This window comes from Ictalurus punctatus, chromosome 2, assembly GCF_001660625.3.
Source record: "Ictalurus punctatus breed USDA103 chromosome 2, Coco_2.0, whole genome shotgun sequence".
Taxonomy (NCBI): domain Eukaryota; kingdom Metazoa; phylum Chordata; class Actinopteri; order Siluriformes; family Ictaluridae; genus Ictalurus; species Ictalurus punctatus.
The window spans coordinates 33,758,459-33,778,664 of record NC_030417.2 but is presented as its reverse complement, the minus strand read 5'-3'; the positions used below and the strand labels follow the sequence as shown (position 1 = coordinate 33,778,664).

The 20,206-nt window shown below is 40.4% G+C and overlaps 1 protein-coding gene across 1 annotated transcript; it reads right to left on the bottom strand.

Annotated features, from left to right (window-relative positions):
• Positions 1 to 49: 49 nt before the first annotated feature.
• Positions 50 to 18,278, bottom strand: dnajc7 (DnaJ (Hsp40) homolog, subfamily C, member 7). The gene is made up of 14 exons (XM_017494128.2): positions 18,129 to 18,278; positions 9,477 to 9,565; positions 8,914 to 9,038; positions 6,540 to 6,653; positions 5,912 to 5,986; positions 5,686 to 5,804; positions 5,410 to 5,563; positions 4,609 to 4,773; positions 3,828 to 3,919; positions 3,609 to 3,682; positions 3,352 to 3,498; positions 3,067 to 3,216; positions 1,926 to 1,988; positions 50 to 1,820 (listed from the first exon to the last, which is right to left on the bottom strand). Exons 1-14 carry the CDS (start codon positions 18,197 to 18,199, stop codon positions 1,783 to 1,785), a joined length of 1,476 nt encoding a protein of 491 aa, XP_017349617.2. The 5' UTR covers positions 18,200 to 18,278; the 3' UTR covers positions 50 to 1,782.
• Between the last annotated feature and the right edge of the window lie 1,928 nt (positions 18,279 to 20,206).

Sequence of the window (20,206 nt, the reverse complement as noted above, 5' to 3'; positions counted from 1 at the left end):
CCCCAACATATTACAAAAAAAAGGGTTTTAATCAATCCTGAGTCAGATAAATGGGGAAAACAGAAAACAGGCTAAGTTTATTTACATGGTTATTTTCAAAAACGGTCCATAATCAAGACTGTTCCTTTAGCACGAGCCAGAGCAATGTGAATGTTTCTCTTCTGACTTTGCACCATGAGGATCTTAGGACAGGCAACATGAGTCATTTTAACAAGTGTAATTCAAGGAGAACAAAACCGTTTTTCCAAGACCCATACTTAAATTCTGATAAGTACACGAAGGTTACATCCGGGAATTTCCCTTGTATTAGTTACTTAGCTTAAAACAAATGGCCAATAAAATTCAAGTATACATGCAGGGTAGACATTTAAACATCCAGAATGAACTTTTTCCAAAAAGGATACAGACTACATCCAAAACAACATTAACATAGTATGAGGTTTTGAACTTAGTCTTAGAACCGGGTTCTCCAAATCCAGACCCTAGCACAGTTTGATAATTGTTCACCCTGCACTTAACTGGGAATACACTTGATCATGTGTATTGAGCAGGGAAAACTGTGCTGGACTCTGTTTCTCAAGGACAGGAACTGAAGAACCCCATCCTAGAGCATCCTTTGATGGCACTGTCGGGGTTTGCACTCAGGTCTTCCAGCAACTCCTCCACATAGATAGCTAAGGAGCTGCAATCTTTAATCAGGCTCAGCAAAACCAGAGTGCATGGCTCCAACGTGTGCCTCACAGATCACCGTCTAAGATCCTCGTGTAGCTAATGAACATTCACACAACATCTCAACGGCTCACGTCCGGATCGAGAATTTACAATAAATATTATCAAAAAATGAATACATTTTATAGTTAAAAAAAATTATTATTTTTAAACAGTCATCAACTATCAACACGAAGAGAACCACTTTACATTCCAGTAAAATGTACAATGCAGCAATGGTAGAATGGTGATGTTGAAATGTGGAGCTTGTATGTTTGGAGGGAACCACTAGAGGGAACTGGAACACCAGATCTTAACTACTGCAAGCATGGAGAGTACAAATATAACAAGCTAGGACTTTAGCCCAACTTGTTTTAGAATGCTTACTTGAAGAAAAAAAATTAACAATATAATTTGGCATGTAATGGTATCAGCAATTGAGAAGATAAAAACAACTGAAACGAGTTTCCTCTGGGAACGTTTTTGTTCATTTTGATATGAGGTACTTGTTATACAGTCCTTCCTACCGGCATCACAAGGCCCAAAGCACAAACCTTGGTAATAACTGGCACTGAAATCAGCATAGTGAGGAGCAAGAACAGAAGAGATGTACAAATCCGGCATTGATGTAATGAATGCTGCGAATGACGTTGTCAGTCAATATGTAGCACCTTCTACATTCTGAGAACCCAATCTTGGTTCCACAACCAAACAAATGTGGGAAAAGCAAATTTTGCTAGGGTGGTTAATTAACTAGGGCCATTTTTAATTTAAAGAAAAAAACAATACCGAAACATATGTGCAGCTGTTCACGATGCTGCAGTGAGGAACAAATTGCAATCGGAAGTGTGGTCAGAGAGGACTGCAGAGGACTGGTGGGCTCTTCATTGTGTCGTTTTTAAAATTGCTGTTTACAGAATGACTGTATGCTGGTCCTAGACCCTTCACCCTGCGGTACAGCACACAGTTGTAGAGGGGAGTGTGTGTATGAATGTGTGGGACAGGTGAGTCTGTTTTGGGGGTTGGTTCTGGAGGCCGTGTGGGTCGACTGCATACATGCGGGAGGATGGACAGTTAGCCAAACTGGAAAAAGAAATTTCCAGGTCCAGATGCTAAGGGACAAAGAAAATGACAAATTATAATCAGATAAATCTGAGTGAGTCTAGTTAGAATTCACAGCTTAACCAGTGAATAAATCGATTATAATCAGGCCTCACCTTCGAAACTGAAACCACCAGGGCCACCAAAGAACGCTTTGAAAATGTTGTTGGCATCGAAATCTGAAGAAAGAAAATATATTTTTTTAAATTGAAAGGCAGTTACCCAGGTAGGGAGAGTTTATGCGCAAATGTGACCGTAGTGTCACAAGCATGCTTCTTAGTAGGCCAGGGGTATTCGCCGAAAATTTGTGAAAGCGGTTTCATAAAACTCCTTATGTACATAGGTCCAGATAAATGACTACGGTGACAACAGTTTTCTTTAATTGCTTAACCATTAGTGATTACTTCATGGCAGATCGGTTTTGAACCTGAGGCAAAAAGAATAAACTTATACTTCTCTGTCCGTTCACCTTTAATAATTCTGCTTCAATCATGATATTTTGTACATGCTGTCTTCACAGGTCAAACCAGAACGGGTCAATTAAATCTATGAAAACTCCCTTTGTGCACTAACGTCTCGAACCCTGAGGCTAATCTCTGGTCTGACGAGCTGCCTAGATCATTTACACAAAAGCATGAGATTGGATAAAAAGCCAACAAAGGATCTACTACAAACTATACACGAGATCATATTTAAAAATCTGTAGGTGCTGACCTCCAAGGCAATTTTTTAAATATATATTAAACTGAACGCTCTAGGCAATCCCACAGTCAGTCCGTACAGGTTTGGGCAGAGATTTTTTTTTCGCGATTGTTGCTGAGAAAATTGCTTGATTTTGTTGTTTTTTCAACATTTGCAAGGCAATTTGTAGTTATTTTGTGGAGGGTTTTTTTTGTGGAAAACTACTCTAATTGGCGAATTTGTGATGTTCGTTGGCCCAAATCTGCAGAAATTTTGCAAGCTCCTGGGAATACTGCGGAGTTTCCTTGACAATTTAAATAATTATCAACTTTAATTTCTGTGATCATAAAAATCCCGAAGGGACTACATATTTCTGTTACTCAAAGCTTTACAAAAGCCATCAGAACAGTGTGTTTTTAGATTTAAGTGAATTGCTGGTCTCAGGTACCTTTATTTTAAAAAAAACAACAAAAAAAAACACAACAAAAACCCACACAACAAACCCATGGCTACTAAGGCAAAGCAGCTTATGTATTTGTTCATACAGCGTATGTATTTGTTGTGAGAGAGACAGACCCATGTTCATGTCGTCGTCCTCCAGATCATGGCCGCTGTCATAACGAGATTTCTTTTTGGGGTCTGAGAGCACAGTAAAGGCCTCGCCCACTTCTTTAAACTTCTTTTCCTCCTCCTTCTGTACCTCGGCACTCGCACCACTGTGCCGATCTAAGACCGAGAGAGAGATGGAAAAAATGATTTTAAATTTAAAAGAAAAACAGACAGACACATTAACTACATTATACAGCTAATATATGACCAATAGGTGATGCTTAAGAGGTTTATATGTAACAGGTATTTTACCTGGATGATGCATAAGGGCTCGTTTGCGGTACGCTTTCTTGATCTCGTCTTCTGTAGCATTTTTGTCCACACCTAGAACTTTATAGTAATCTTTCCGTTTACTCTTCTTCAGCTCCAGCTGAGCGTTCTTCAATAAAGTCTTATGTTCTAAAGGACAGGACACACTGTTGTAAAGCAGCAAGAAATGCCATAATGGTCGATTTTGATTGAGCCCACCTTTATTCTTTGTACTGAAAAAAGGTGATCAGCCTACCTACCTTTAGTTTTCTCTGTCTGATAGACTTTCTCATAGTCCCTCACAGCTTCTTCATACTGTTCTGTGTCCATATAACTGCAGGAGTCAAATGCAGAAAAAAGCATGTGCACATTTGCATCTCTCTCACACACACACACACACACACACACACACACACACACACACACACACACACACACACACACACACACACACACACACACACACACACACGACTTACCATTGGGCTCTTCGCAAGTACGCTTTAATATAGGACTCATCCAGTTTAATGGCTTTTGTGCAGTCTTCTATGGCCTGCTCCAGTTTCTTTAACTAAAACATAGTGGATTGAGAGATACTGATGTTCATGTAAAGAGCTGTACAAACATACAATATGATCATGATTAATATACTAGTTTACATGCAAGGATTAAGTACATCTACACAGACTACATAAAAAGACCTTTCAATGTCTGTTACATGCTTAAACCCTAAAAGTTTAATATACAAGTAGGCCTAAAACATACACGACCATACTAATCCTATAAATGCATATAAAAAGACCCATGTAGTGATCAGACTGATCATCTCAGTGTGCATGAATGTGCAGCTAGAAGACAGAAGAACCAAATGGGTCAGTGTTCGGTTGAAAACACAGAAGCAGATACAACTCCGGTAAAATGGTTTATAATAATTGAGGTACAGATTGCAATGGGTGTAAGAGGCAGAATTGCTCTCCTATACTGTCAGTTGGCAGTGTGTGCGAGTGTATGTATACAACATTATACGTTTATATGGGTCTGAGATTAAGTGGGTCAGCATCAGCTTTAACTAGCCCTGATTATATAGCTGAGCTTTGGGTCTCACAATTGGTAACACAATGTTTTAAAGTAGAAATGACTGTCCTAACAAGAAGGTTGAGTATGTATAGCACAGTTCATCAATTACATTTAATTGCGAAATACAAAGGAAAAGGCATTGCTACAGTTCCAGTGGTGGATGGAGAGGTTTAAAAGGTTCACCTTGGAGCCGACGGTGGCTCGGTTGCAGTAAAGCTTGGCATTAGTTTTGATGTTGTTCGGATCGATGGTCAGGGCCTCCGAGTAGAGCCCATAGGCCTCCTCAAAATTGCCCTCTTTAAAAGCCTGGTTCCCTTCTTCTTTCTTAGCCTTCAGAGCTTTGGCATTCTGCAGTGGCAAAACAAACTCGGCTTTAATATGGAAAAAAAACCCCTCTCACAGCAGTTTATAGAAATGTGATGAATCTAAAGTCTCTATCAAACCTTTTTAAACAAGAATTCAAGTGTCGTTAACTGTGAAGGGATAAGAAAAGGAAAAACAAAATCCTTCATAGACTGACATAGCAACGGACAAATTAAATGTAGAATTCCTAGAAAATCTTCAGAAGGGCTCATGTCTGAACTGGAGCCAGTACGTTTATACAATACAGGCAAAGTTAAAGCGTTAGCGTAAAAAAGATAAAATGGGTATAAAAAGTCGAATAAGAGCAATGCCTGGAAACTAGAGCCATTTAGAAATTAGGAAGCTTTTGGCCGTTCGGCCGATGTAATATTTCTACGTTAGATGAATAACAGGACGCACCAACAGGAAGACTTATGTATTTGTCAAAATTAAGCTGTTTTGATAAGGGTATGCTAACACTGTCACAGGTTTGAGTACATGAGTAGTGGTTTCAATAGAGCTAACAGTTCCTGTTCTCAGTATATTAAGAACTCACTGTGTCCGATGTGATACAACTGAAAGTGATATTAGTAACGAGAAACACAAATATCTGTGGTTGATTAGAAGCAGTAACTGACTCACTCTGCAGGCCAGACGGGCCTTCTCATGGTCCGGTGCCATGCGCAGTGCCTGAATGAAGAACTGTACAGCCTTATCAATACAGTCTTCATAATATAAACACAAACCCCTTACATACAGGGCATCACCGTTAGTAGAATCCATCCGTAAGATATCACTGCAAGACAGAGTTTGACAGACCCGTTAAAAAGTAATAACAAAAAAAAAAAAGGCATAATGAAATGTTCAATAGCCATAAGTCATATAGAGTCTTTAGTTTTTACGCCGTTATATCGTTACCTGGCAACAGACTGAGCTTCTGGGTAGCGGCCGAGCAGCGCCAGGCATTCCGCCTTCAACACCTTAAATCTGTGACACGCAGAGGCCGATTCCAGAGCTCGATCCATACAGAACACCACCTACACACAGACACGCACAACAGAACAGTTCGAGTCTATCTGCATGGCTGTAAAAGCATCTTTACTTCAGTCAGATTATTTTATTCGTCAACGTGACTCTCACGGACCATTCTGAAGTCTCGTTTGTCAAAGCCGATCTCAGCCATTCGCTCGTACTCCAAAATGGACTCTGCATTCTTTAGCTGCAACACAAAACCATACAACATGAGCTGCACATGTACATAAAACTTTGCAGGTCATGGTCCTTGGTTCAATATCAGTTCCAACAGCTACAAAAAATTCATGGCTCTCTATGGTTGTTGTGAGCTTTTGTCCTGATTGGCTGTAGCATTAAGCACTAGTCAAACGGATCATAAATAAAATTCTGAGTAAAAAGCAGTGGAAAAAGGAAAACCGTTTCTAGTAGTGGCCAATTTCGCCTAATTGAACTTTAATCTGCCAATTCGGAAACCTTTAGTAGTTTGAGAGAAATAAAAAAAATCAGACAGGCTGTGGTATCTTTTGTTCTGAAAAATAAACTGCTAGTTATGTAGCAATTATTTTGGACATGGTGCTGCAATTTCCTTAATGTCACTTACAGGTGCAATCTAGCTAGCGAACTAGCAGTACCACTCCCGTCCAATATCACTCTCACGCCATGACCACCCAGAACATGACATTTAATCCAGTAGGGTAAAGAAAATAGTGAGATGAAAATCCATAGCACCCAGCTTCATTGACTCTGCTGTCACTTACTTCTTGCTGAGCCTGGCTGTTGTCGGACTCCAGCTCCAGAACCTTCTGGAAGCAGCGGCTGGCAGCCATGGCATTGCCGAGCAACAGGTGGCACTTGCCCTCCCGTAAGTGACCCTGGGGGGGATAGAGGATGAATGATTGAGCAAACACACAAATGGGTATTAACTAAAATCTTTCCATTACATCATCCATGGAATGATCAGGGAATTAATTCAGACCTCTGATGGCACCACACAAAGGCCAGGTTTGAAACTGATAGCCAGACAGGTTCTTTACCTCCACACACAGGGTTAAAACCACTAGTCAGCCATTTAAAACTGTTAAAAAAAAAAAAACCCTGTGTGAACAGCTTAATAGTTTAATTATTACTTCTTCAGCTATTTAGAAGGCAGATCAGAATGACTGATAAAGCTATGATCCAACATCTAAGAAATCATTTTTGCACCACTGACTCGGTTTAAATAAGGACAACATCCACTTATAACTGCCCTCTTTTACAAAGTGTCCATGAGGGTATGATATGGACAAAATCAAAAGCAATGTATCAGACAAGGGGGGGTAAAAATAAAATAAATCATGAATCGTTCATTTTGGACACATCTCTGCCACAATTTATGACAATACAAACAGAACCCGTGTAATTAATCTGAAGGTTCACAGATTAACAATTAATGCTGCTTTCACAGTAGCTGATTTAAAAGACAAGATTTATATTCCGATATTTAGGTTGACTATGGCAAAGAGGAGACAGTTTGCTTGAGTTTTGGCTTGGCATTTAGACCCCTGTATGCAGCTGTTAAAGCAGAACTGGTCCATGACATCGGATACCAATGACATCAAATGTGTTCTCTCAAATAACATTGCAATGTTGAAATACTGACACTGAAATATACTGATCATCATCATTAAGGTCATCATACGCTTGTCTTCACATTACAAGCGTCTTTGCACAATTTGTGTAACTGTACATTACAAATAACTCACGTCTGTCTTTAACGAGAACACACCTGACCCCCGAAGCAACCTGCATGCACACGTTCTTGGGCAGTTGTTTCGGACAAAATTCGGTTTCATCAAGTTCTGTCCAGTTTAACTAGAATAAATTCCTCAAATATCAAATAAATAACTAAACTCGGCCATCCTTCCAATGAAAATAGTCACTGCTGTTGCTGTCCGCCACTGTTGTTTGGACATGTTACTGATACAAGATGATGACAGACACAGTCAAGACCACGAACATCAAGTCCGGGATCAGATCTAGCCGTGACTGAGACAAGACAGAGGTCAAGTCAAGATCTAGTCCAAAGGAAATCAAGACCGAAAGCCACTAATGATTAGGCGATGAAGAAAAAATTACATCGTCAAACTTTGTGCAACGAAAAGACAACACAAACAATATTTCTAGTCTCAGGCAAAACCAAGCCCATATTTAAAAGAGACCAACGCCCAAGACTGAGATGAGCTCAAATCCCAATAAGTCACCCTGTTAATGTAAATGTGGCTCGCTCATATTTGCTCAGTCCTCCATGTTGGTTTTTCTCACTTGCACCAAAATAAAAATAAATAAATAAATAAATAAATAAAATTAAACAAAAAAAAAAAAAACAAGGACCACTTGACATCATTTGCTGCCTTTCTGAAAACTTTTTTGGAAACACTTTAAAAGCAACTGTAACTCAGTTTCCATGACATCGACACTGCGGAGCCCTAACACAGAGTTTAGCTGATGAAGCTAAACATACGATAAACTGACCCGTCTTACTCGACCATAGTGCACTATAACCACACACCTGCATATACTCCAAAATAAACACTCTTTGGTTCAATATTCCTTCAGGGGTGGGGCTCTCAGAACAGCGGTTCACATCAGAGTTCAAAACAGCTACGCAACTGTCAATCATTCCAGATTTATCTGTCAATTAGCTCATCTGGCTTTTTTTTTTAATTATTGGGGGGGGGAAACCACGCAGAAGACTGCTATATTGGCTCCCCAAATGATGGTTCTTTCCAGCACTACTCCAAACGCAGAGCTTGTACGTAAATGCATAAAAAGGCTGCAAACAGACCTCAGTCTCATAACCGGTTCCGGCACTGAGACATCCTACAGCAGCACTATGCTCAGAAAGCCACAGTAGTGTAAATTTCATCTAGGTTAGCATTTCCCCCTCCACAGTCCTGGAAGCGCCTCAGAACAGACGATATGAGTGCGGACCGCTGTGTCCTGACCCAGTTTACCGTTCCAAACTGGAGAGGGTTTATGAAATATCTCTGAGCAGAAGTACCATGACTGGTCCAGTGCGTTATATCGGAAACGAACCGTTGCCGCTTCCTTGACGTTTACAGAAGATTCGAGTCCACTTGGTCACCGTCTTACCTTCATGAATGCGTCGTCTAACCGCACAGCTTGCTGGGAGTCCTCCAGAGCCTCCCTGTAGCGACTCAGCATCATCAGTGTAGCTGCACGGTTGCCATAGTAACTGGCATTCTTTGGGCACAGATCTGTTAAATCAAAGCAAAAAGTAAATTCCAGCTGCAAACAACAGGAAATTCAACCAGGAAGAAATCATGAGAAGAAAAAAACAACACCACCACCACCACCACCACAACAAAGCTATTTCATTTGGTCTCTAAGGAACGGTCGCAAAAACTTTCACAAAACATCATGTTACTATGGTGAACAGCTCTACTTTGTTTTTTGCTGTTAAACGAAGACATGAAAGAACAAAGCTGCAATCAGTGTTCGAACATGTTTTATAAAAATCACATGTTCGAGCCCCTGAAAAGGCTGCTGAACTCTCCAGGCAGTGTTACTGTACATACGTACGTACTACAGCGTGTGAACCTGGACTGTCAGTCATTTCTCAAAGAACAGCTCAGAATCAGGAGAACACAAATATACATTATTATTAAAATTAGTTGAATTGCACAGCTAGTTACCAATGGCCTTGGTGTAGTAGTTGAATGCTTCAGAGTAGTCCTTCTTAACGTAAAAAGCATTTCCCTGCTCTTTGTAGCCCTCAGCTTCCCTGGGGAGACAACACAGGACATACACAGAAATCAGGATGACTTCTGAATGGCACACCTCTCATGTAATAGTTTTCTAGACCACTGTCTAAGCACTCACTAGAAGAAGAGTGTTAAGTGCAAAGATTCGTCAATGAGAATTACATACACACGCGCAATTTTTACAATAACGCTGCACTGATTAAAATAGCAGTTAAAAATTATACCACCTATTTAAAAAAAAAAAATTTTTTAGCAATCAAAATTATTCAAGCCCCATTGCAAATCCGGTTTATTGTCAATATTTACAGACTTTTAGCTGTTTGCAATGAACAAAATCAAACAAAAGCAATTGAAATAGTTCAACACAACGCATGCTTCAAATGGTTTCCCCAAATTCAACTGAAAAAGCAACTTTCTAATGATTGAACTAATGATTTCTCCAGTTTCAAAAATTATTCAACCTCCTGAATAAAATCTCTCATAACAGCACAAATATAAAATCAGGTGTAATCACAAGCACACCTGATGCAACTAATCAAGGGCTTCATTAGTTGCACCAGGTGTGCTTGAGCTGGAACACATGAAATACCTGAATTGGCTAGGGGAAGAAAATACATGAAATACCTGGATGGGGCAGAAAAGGAAGCGATCAATGGCTGAAATCAGATTTGTGAGAAGGCAGGTTGTGAAAAACCCTCGAGTGACTGCAAAAGACCTGCAGCAAGACTTGGTGGCGACAGACACTGAGGTTTCAGTGAGCACAGTAAGGCACGTACTAAATGCAGAAGGTTTCCATGCCAGAACTCCAAGACCTTCACCACTACTGACCCAAAAGCACAAGAAAAGTCGACTCAAAATCATATAAATAAGCCACAGAAGTTTTGCGATTCTGTTCTGTGGAGCGATGAAACAAAACTGGAACTTTTTGGCACATAGGATCAGAGGTATGTCTGGAGGAAGAAGAATGAGCACTCTGTCCACAGTCAAGCGTGGTGGTGGCTCGGTAATGCTCCGAGTCTGCTTTGCATTCTCTAGCACTGGAAACCTGCAGTGTGTGGAAGGAAAGATGGATTCATTGAAGTATCAGGAAATCCTTGGAGACATCATCATGCCATCTGTGAGGAAGCTGAAGCTTGAGCATCACTGGACCTTCCAACAGGACAATGATCAAGCATACCTCAAATTCCACCAAGGCTTGGGTGCAGAAGTCATCCTGGAAGATTCTACAGGGCCTGACTTCAACCCCGTAGAAAATCTCTGGTAGGATTTAAAGAAGGCGGTTGCAGCACACAAACCCAAGAATATTACTGAACTGGAGGCCATTGTTCATGAGGAATGGGCTAAGATTCCTCAGGAACGGTGCCAGAAGCTATGCATCTCGTTTCCAGCAGGTCATGACAGCAAAAGGGTGCGCTACTAAATATTAAACATGCTTGCTTTTTTTGTTCATTACAAACAGCTCAAAGTCTGTAATTTTGACAATAAACCTGATTTGCTTATGGGGGGGTTAAATAATTTTGATTGCAACTGTATTAGTAGTATGGGGCAATTACAGAATTATGCCCGTGACATTTTGACTTGCAAAATGTCTGACCGTCACCACAGTAAGCTGGAGTGTTTCGAGTCATGTGACTTTTCAGGGACAAGCCTCGATACTTAAATGCAAGACATTAGGGGTGAAACGATTCAAGCGGTGCATCAGCATTACATGCATAATTAACAGAATGCGGATTTCCATGATGTGAATCGCACATTTCCACAATGCACATCACATTTTTGTATCGTTACACCGCAACAAGCTATTCATTTATTTTTATTTTGTTTATATACAGATATACCACGGTTTATTAGGATTATCGATGCGACAACACAGACAGAGTGTATTGGGGGACACGGCCTTCGTGTTACACCTCTCTTGCCTTAAAAACAGCCTTTTTTGTTTGAATTCCAGTCAGGTAAAGATTCCCCCAGTTTCATGAATTCCTGTCAATTTTACAATTTAACTAGAGTTCATGATGTTTAATTTGGTCCTTTACTGGATGTTCCAAACTATCCCAAGCTTTCCAGTCCAGTTACATAAAATTCTGCACTTATAAACATGTCATACAACTAGCATGACTGACTGGTTACAATATATACTTTTTAACGCTTATCCAATAATCATTAGTTAATAGCTATAAATAAGACAACTAAAAGTAGTTATGCTTTGTTTTACAATGGCGCTTGATGTTCCCACATGTGACTAAGCCCACTGACTCAACTGAAGGCACAAGTGAAGATACTTCTCTGCCCATTCTGTCCGTCACTTCATTAATCATACCAGAGAGGGTATTTCATAGCCCTTTAGCTAGTCTCTGGTGCAATGAGCTGCTGTCAGCTAAATAATTTACATAACTGCATGTTTGGATAAGTCGTAAGACAGGATCTGCTCAGAAGATACAGTGGTCCGTGTTTTGAAAACATATCACTGATTTTTTTTCCTCCATACGTTTATAATCTTTCACAGTACTCTGAGCAGTCTGGGTCTGTCTGCAGTATAATCGCTAACAACAGTGTATTCAGCTATTCACTCGTGTGTGGTCCTGTAGCTGTGTGGTCCTAACCTAATGAACTGAACTATAATGGAACTTCCGAATTTTAGACCGTTCTTTTATCGCAGCCCTCCACAATGTGTTCATCATGGAAACTCATAGCAGTAATGACACATAAGCGATGAACTGCCGCTCCAATGCGATCATTAGTTCATCATTCATCAGTGAACACTACAGCCAACGCAGGACTGAATTATGGGAAACAGCTGAGTGCAGCACATGTTGCTGGAAGGATGGACGGCTCGGGTCAGCCGACCTTCCACATCCGTATAAACTCAAATCACACATACTGAACAATATTATTGGTGTGGTAGTATAATTTAAGAACCTAGGATAAATTATTTTCATACAAAACGTCCAAAGATGTTAACAAGTAAAGCCGGCAGGATCGACGAAGGAAGGTGGCACTGGATGCATTGCAACAAAAAAAGTCCTAGATTATGGTGTACTCAGTAATTGCAGTTGGTCCCAATACTCAAGTCTCTCACTCATGACTGATTCTCGACTTGTTTTTGGGGCCGGTATCCTTAACGCAGGTTTGCCATCACATGCAATGCTTTATGAGCCTTGGATCGATTGCGAAATTCCATATGTCACTTTTGGGCACGCAGGTTTGCAAAACGGGAAATCACTACAATTGCTGTTTTAAAAAAAATCAATCACTTTCCTGTGGTACCAACACTCAAGCGGTGAAGAACGGTGCCTTTTAGAAGCACGACACGTTATTGTACAGGAATACCTACAAACAATGAATGAGCTGTTCTCGTATGAAAAGTCTTTTGAGCTGTGCAGGAGATGTGAATTTTTCATGATGTTCTCAGTGCAAGCACTCGCACAGTGCTCCAGTCCCATGAAAGTCTGGGTTTCAGTAATTACAACAACCCTTTCCCTGCCATCACGAAAGTAGAAAAAGGAAGTAAGATAAGGTGAACTATTACGTTACTCGGTGTGTAGTGCCAAGCATGGATAGCTTCCAGACCTGATGCAGACCACACCAAGGTTTGGTTGAAGCTCACCGCTTTCAAGCGGCTCAAACAGCCCAGAATCTGTGTGAAAAATAATTTAGACACGACGTAGCATTTTAGCTTTAGGTTCAAGGATTAAATCTTGTGACCACGGCTTTATAAACAGAATTCATCTTGTTAAAATGAATTTAGGGATATTAAATCTAATCCTAAAAGATTTTTTTTGGAGTTGGCAAGCTAACTCTCGCCCACCGTAAACAGTTAAAATAAATAAATAAAATAAAATAAAATAAAATGACTGACCTCCTGACTGTGTATCCTGACATGCTGTTGGTTTTTTTAAGGAATAGTTTGCAGTCAGTTGGAAACTATTATAGAAAATTAGAATTAGAATAATACTCTTCCTGTATTTTAGATCTTTTGCACTGCAGTAAGAATTGTGTGAGGTCGACACACAAAGAGCGTCATTATTGAAATCAATTTAAATGTGCATCTCTGCACGTCAGCAACCTCGCTGTTTATCTCTCTGCACTCCAATGAAACAAATGTAATTTCATTTGCATAAAGTTGGTCTCACCGGGCCTTTATACCTCAGGTGATGCCATAAACATATGAAAAGAATGCCAAGGGGCACAGCAGACCTGTGTCCTTCGCACAAGCTGAAACACTCACCAAAGTGAAGCAACATAGCAAATGCAAGACATGATACTTAAACAAAACATTTCCAATATGGGAACAGGAATTATAAAGATATGATTGTCCCCAAGGGGCTTTCAGGACATGGGGGACATTTTATTCAAACAAACTTTATTCCTTCCTGTCCTGAAGTGTCAGGTATGAAAACTCAAAGTATACAGATTTTATCTTTTTTTTTGTTTTTGTTATACACTCCCATCCAAACTTTACTGTTGGTGATGTCACTGACTCTTGTTTTTGGATTTTTCTTCACAGCTCTCACAATGTTTCCCTCATCAGTTGTTGTTTTCCTTGGCCGACCCATTCGTCGTCCGTTGCTCAGTACACCAGTGCTTGCTTGCTTTCTCCGGACATTCCAGATTTTTGTATTGGCTGTGCCCAATATTTGTGTAATACCCGTCTTTTCTCAGCTTCATACTGGCTTGCTTTTCTCCCATAGACAGCTCTCTGATCTTCATGTTGGGTTATCCTTTTTAACCACAAATGCAGCCTTCACAGGTGAAACTGAAGGCTAAAACTAAGAGTAGATATTCAGGATTCAGAGCTATTCATTGTTTAAACAGTTCATCTAACAGGACACGCCTGGGTAACAAGAAACACCGGTCAGTCACATGTTCCAATATTTTTGCTCACCCATAAATTGAGTGGTCGGATATGAAATGTGATAAGTTCTATGTCGTTCAACACGTATACATATATAAATACCAGGAAATAAAATCTGAAGTTTTAAAACTCCTCATATTAATCGTTTTATCTCAAACCCAAATGGCTTCAGTCTACAGCAAACACAAAAGAGCCGACCTTGCCGTTCCAATAGTTTCGGAGGGGATCGTAAACTCTATACACATACAAGGATTTGCACAGACTTTTGTGCTAAGATTTCATAATAAAATTTTCCTTTAATTGTAACCACGGGCTTGTATGTTGTTTTCACCTCATCAGTTAATACCAGGATATTTTTAGACCGGGTTATCATATGATGAAACGGTAAGACCCCTATTCCTTTTGTAATCGAATCGTTTCAGTAACATGTTGCGCGTTTGAGACCTAACAGAAGAAACCTGGTCAGATTTATTTAACAGGGTAACTGAAAGGCAATAAAGAACCCAAAAATCACCTCACAATCAGGCTACCTCATACTAAAGCTGAAGTCTCTTTAGCTCCAGATTTGATGCTTGTATTATATCTTCTAAATGATCTAATCCTGACTAAGAGCCTGCTATACATCAACCTGACACTAAGCCTGGGACGGTTTATCTCTGGAATTTTCTATTTTTCTTTTTTAAACAACTGCAGTGCCCCTGCTATAGTCCTGTGTCGCTCTAACACACTGCATGACCTTGTACTTATTCTGTACACGGCTGCAGGAACGCTAACAACTAGCGAAAAATGCCCAACATTAGCCCTAGACCAAAACCGAACAGGTTTGCAAGAGAAAGAGATTGAAAAGAGAACTGCACTGCAGGAAAGTAATGCATGTAGGTCACAACGTGGTGGAACTAAACTAATGACCTCACTCTTAAAGTCGGCGGTATACACTGTGTGTGTGTGCGTGTGTGTGTACTTGTGCACAAAAGCACTGGATAATACGACATATACACATCATAATACGCTTTTCAGAGATACTGCAGGCATCATGAGTTCTTTTTCTAATTTTTTAAATTGAAAAAAAAAAAAAAAAAGTGTTGTACTGTCAAATGCATTGTTTTTCTCCTTTTATAAGTTGAAACGCAACACTACGGTATCGCTGGCAGTTTGTTAGCAGACCCATTTCATGATCCGCTGTTTGTGTATCCTAGACATACCTTCAAGTATCATGATCCAATTGATCTATATCTGATTGGATTTAACAACGTTTCTGATCATACACAGTGTCCCTGTATGCGTATTAAGCTTTTTTTTTTCAGTCCTGAAGCACAGCATGAAAGTACCAATCTATGCATTATAACGTTGCCAGACGTGGATTTTCTTTTCCACAATCTCTCACTGAATTCTTTTGGTTGTAGGGCATAACGAATACCTGAATAATGATTTTCAGTATTAAAATACTGGTGGTTAACTGAATATTTGAATATCCGTCTACAACCCTAGTTCAGAGGTTTCCTCCGCCCCCCTTCTTCCATCAGATGGTGTGATGTGGCCCAGCACAAAGCAGAGTTACTATTACAACCCTGTAGTGGATTATTTTCCTATTACAGCACATCCTGATATGTATTACTCCTCTTATACCATATTGTAATTTGCCAATGATTTGCCAAATCTCCACTACTACAGTGCTCCAATTATCATGTCAAAGTTGTGTAGACTACTACTGCCGAATCTAAACAGCCCTGAAAGTAGCTTGTTGAACTAGCTAAATATGGAGAACAGAAGACTTTTAATGAATTATTGTTGTTACGCCATACATGTCTGACCCAAGGTCAGTGTCAGCACTGCCGACAGTGACCGAGAGCCACGGGGTCCTCACTGGGACGCGTTGGATGCGTCTAAATTGTAGATTAAATTATATGACTTGCTCTTACTGATGGAGAAGCCCCAATGATATATAAATACAGCGTGGCATTCTCAATCAGTCTGGACAGCCCCAATTTGGGAAAACGCCCCTCTGAAATGTGCCTCTCACATACCTGCCAACTTTCAACCCCGCCCCCCCATCAAGCGATAGCTGGGAAAGGGAACTGTGTGAAAGAAAATCACCAAAAACAAGCACAACCGTCCACCATCCATTCTTGCAGAAAACGAGCTGCCACTGTAGAGCAAGACACGCCCCCAGTCGTGTTCGTCCAATTCGAACACAATACTAGTACAGGGTGAGTCATCAACAATTGAATCGCTTCCCGGAAGTGAGTAAGTATAAATTTAAAATAAGCACATCTCCAAAACTGATCCTGCCTTTCACTCGTGTGCACGAGTCTGCATGTTCTCCCTGTGCCTCGGGGGTTTCCTCAGGGTACTCCAGTTTCCTCCCCCAGTCCAAAGATATGCACTATAGGCTAACTGGCATTTATAAGTTGTCCGTGTGTGCGCAATTGTGGCCTGCGATGAGTTAGCACCTCATCCAGGGTGTCCCCTGCCTCATCCCGGGGGTAGGCTCCAGGCTCCCTCACGACCTTGGGTAGGATAAGAGGTCCGGAAAAATCATCTTGGTGCCAATAATACTAAGGGATGGGAAGCGTCCTCATCTGCTGCTGTCTCAGGCCTCTCTCTCTCTCTCTCTCTCTCTCACACACCCCTCACTTCCTGTGCATAGGGTTACACTCCCGAAACGGAATGGCTCGTTAAGGTGTGTGCGCACGCTTTGAGATAAAGGCTTCACGACAGAAACTTCCAGAAGTTTATAAAGGGAGTCTAATTAAAGGTGCACTTCCGCTTAAAGGGATATTTCACCGAAACGCGGCTAACGCTAAGCAAAAGCTCGGTGTCATGACGTCATGTACACAGTTAACTACCTTCTTCTAGCTTTCTAACCACTACGGGCAATTTTAGCCTTTTTGTGGACAGGAAAGTTAATTAAAGTTCATGTTTTCCCATCAAAATTTGAATATTTGATCCACAATTCGGTAGGTAGCTAAAGTATTATTCCGCCGACTCTAAATACCCGGCAAACAGCTCCGAATTAAAACTGAAACTTCATAGCCAAAAGAAAAAGAAAAAACAAAACGGCGGTATTGTAGTCCAATAAAAAGGTCACCGTTTCTTTTTTTGGGAACTAAACGTTGAGGGTGTGAACTATTTAAGGAGGTGATATTATGCTGTGAATGATGAGCTAAATGCGGACAGCAGTGACAGGCAGCTTGCCGATAAGGAGCATGGTGTTTAGTTAACACGTGTTATTAAATTCACATGGACGATAAATCCAAATATACACCATGCTCAATACATTAAATGCTCGCATCACGAACCCGAGCTGTCTTTATGTCATTACTAATATGATCTATTCTATTTAAACTGTCTAACAAAGCATAGGACCATCATGGCTGTGCTTATGGCTAAGCTAATTTAGCTCACTGTGGCTAGCTCTCTCTCTCTCTCTCAAAAAAAAAAGACCCAGAATGAAGCTTAAAAACAGTCCGAGCGGCTAATACGTTTGTCCACTCGATATTCAGCACTGGGAAGAAAAAGAGTGAATATCATCTGGTGTAAATATGGGGGGAAACCCGAAAGCGATTCCGCCTGTTAGGCCAACAAAAACAGGAGCTTGGGATTTTCCAAGCTGTGCGTTTGGGACAACATTTCTCTCAAGGCGCCATTTAACCTGACATTATTCACTTAAAATGTTGATTCGTTTAAACGTCATGTATGACACTGATGCATCTGGGTTTTTAAAATACCTTTCCAGCTCCTCATCGCTGAGCGAGTCCATCTCCGGATCCGCAGCCGCATCGTAGCCAACCGTCGCCATTTTGCTGTCAAGAACCACGAACAGCGTGCGAACACTTTGATGCAACCACGTGGCCACGCCCTCATTACATTCTAACCCCGCCTTCTTTGCGGGGTCTACTTGACTCGCGTCAAGTTGATCTGACTGCAGCCCGCAGAAAGGGGCGGTGCTTAACGTCTGGGCGGGGCTACACGTGTCGGAGCGACACATGTAGCCCCAGCCCAGAAGTTCAGCTCCGCCCATTAGAGTTAAGGGTTAGGGTTAGGGCTTGAGAGAGAGGTTGTTAGGTGTGTTCGACTTCATGCGGCGCTGCGCAGGCTGATCGGCGGCTGACTTGAAGCAGCGCAACATCTCGCGAGAATTCGCCCGTTAACTTCAGCTTGTAGGTGAGTACCGGAACGGTTTGTGGTTCTGTAAGTGTTTGTTTGTGTAGAAATTTAGTCTCAGAGGAACTTTATGCACTTTGTGACTTTCTTTCTTCACTTCATGAGGGAGTTTTAGATCCAAACGCAACTGAAGCTGTTATTTTAAAGAGTTTTTTTTTTTAAATATGGATAATTAATTTAAAGTGTGCAGCAGTTAAACCTTTAAAAAGTAACTTTTCTGCTTATTTAATTTAATTTGAAAATAAACAGATAGTCCACTAACCCCTACCCCTTTCAGTGCAATGCAACTCACCAGCCAATCGATGTTGGTCGAAGTCTGGTTTAGGGGCGGGGCCAGGTTGATCGGTTCTCAAACTTTTCAGTCAGGTGAAAATACATTGCATAAAATAAATATTTATTTAACAAATGATAATTTATGATTTAATGAATCATCTATCTATTTGTTTATTTTGTTAAATTTAATCTTAAGCACTTTCGTCCATCATGAGAGCCCCTTTCACTAAAAACTTTTGGTTCAGATTTCTTTTACAAACCATCAGACACATTATTTAAACAGTACACTCCTATCTTTATCTATGTAATGTTATTGTACACATTAATCTTGTGATTTTGTTTTTTTGTTTCTTAACTTTTCACCCATAGCCCATAGAACCCATTTGTATCATAATATTGTCACTAGATTCCAGGGTATATTATTTATATTCATAACAACTTTGATATTGATGGTTTATGGATTTCACAACTGCAACAAAATTAGAAAATTGCAGACCCTGAGCTATGATTCATGGATCCCTGGGGGTCTCCGGTAGGGACGGGGGAATGAAGCCTCACAAAGCACTGAGGCTTTCCCCTGACTGTTCCGGGAAAAGATTCAACGCTTCGACAGTGTCGAAAACAGTGCCATCTGGTGGCTAGTAAAAAACAAAGCAGCCAAAAGGCTGTGGAAGAAGTCCGTCAGATGGAGCAGCCACTACACACTCCATACAGTGTTTCAACGTTATGTGCACAATTAAAAGTCTAACACGTGTGTATGTGTGTGTTTTGATTTTTTTCCTCTGATAAATTATTTTACACATTAAAAGTATGGCAATAAATGCCAGTATGAACTAAAATAATTCAGTATGATGTAACAGAAGAATAATGTACACATATTTGATTAACAGAGTTGCATATGGCAAGTATTTTTCCTGAAATTATTTGCATAATTCATATTACTTGTATGACTGGGTATTTAACAATGTGACTGAATAAGTTTGAATGAAAATCATTCATTGTGACATGGACAAAAACGATCCATACATATAAAGTGTGGAACTAAAATGTGAATACTGTGTGATGGGATCATCTGGGTATTACATGTGCTTATTACTTGGCAGTGATAGTGCTTGTGTAACTGTGGGAAGACAGAAAGGTGACGATGTTTTTAATTATTTTTATTGAGAATTAAGAGCTGTTTGACAGTGTTGAGGCTGAGTCTATTTCTCCTCTTTGACAATACTTCGCCTGCCTTAGAGAACACTCTTACACATGGTACAGAGGAGTACAAACAAACTGCAATGCCAACATGTATAAATTACCAAAACAAAACCAAAAAATTCACTAAGAAAAAAACAAAACAACAAATTATTTGTGACAAGTAATA

What these genes read in the sequence shown, in the direction of transcription:
- dnajc7 (XM_017494128.2), bottom strand. Translation starts at nt 18,199, where the DNA reads ATGGCGACGGTTGGCTACGATGCGGCTGCGGATCCGGAGATGGACTCG. An exon ending in AGCGATGAGGAGCTGGAAAG is followed by an intron (nt 9,566 to 18,128) that starts GTATTTTAAAAA and finishes TTGTCTCCCCAG; the next exon opens with GGAAGCTGAGGGCTACAAAG. An exon ending in AGCCCTTATGCATCATCCAG is followed by an intron (nt 3,217 to 3,351) that starts GTAAAATACCTG and finishes TCTCGGTCTTAG; the next exon opens with ATCGGCACAGTGGTGCGAGT.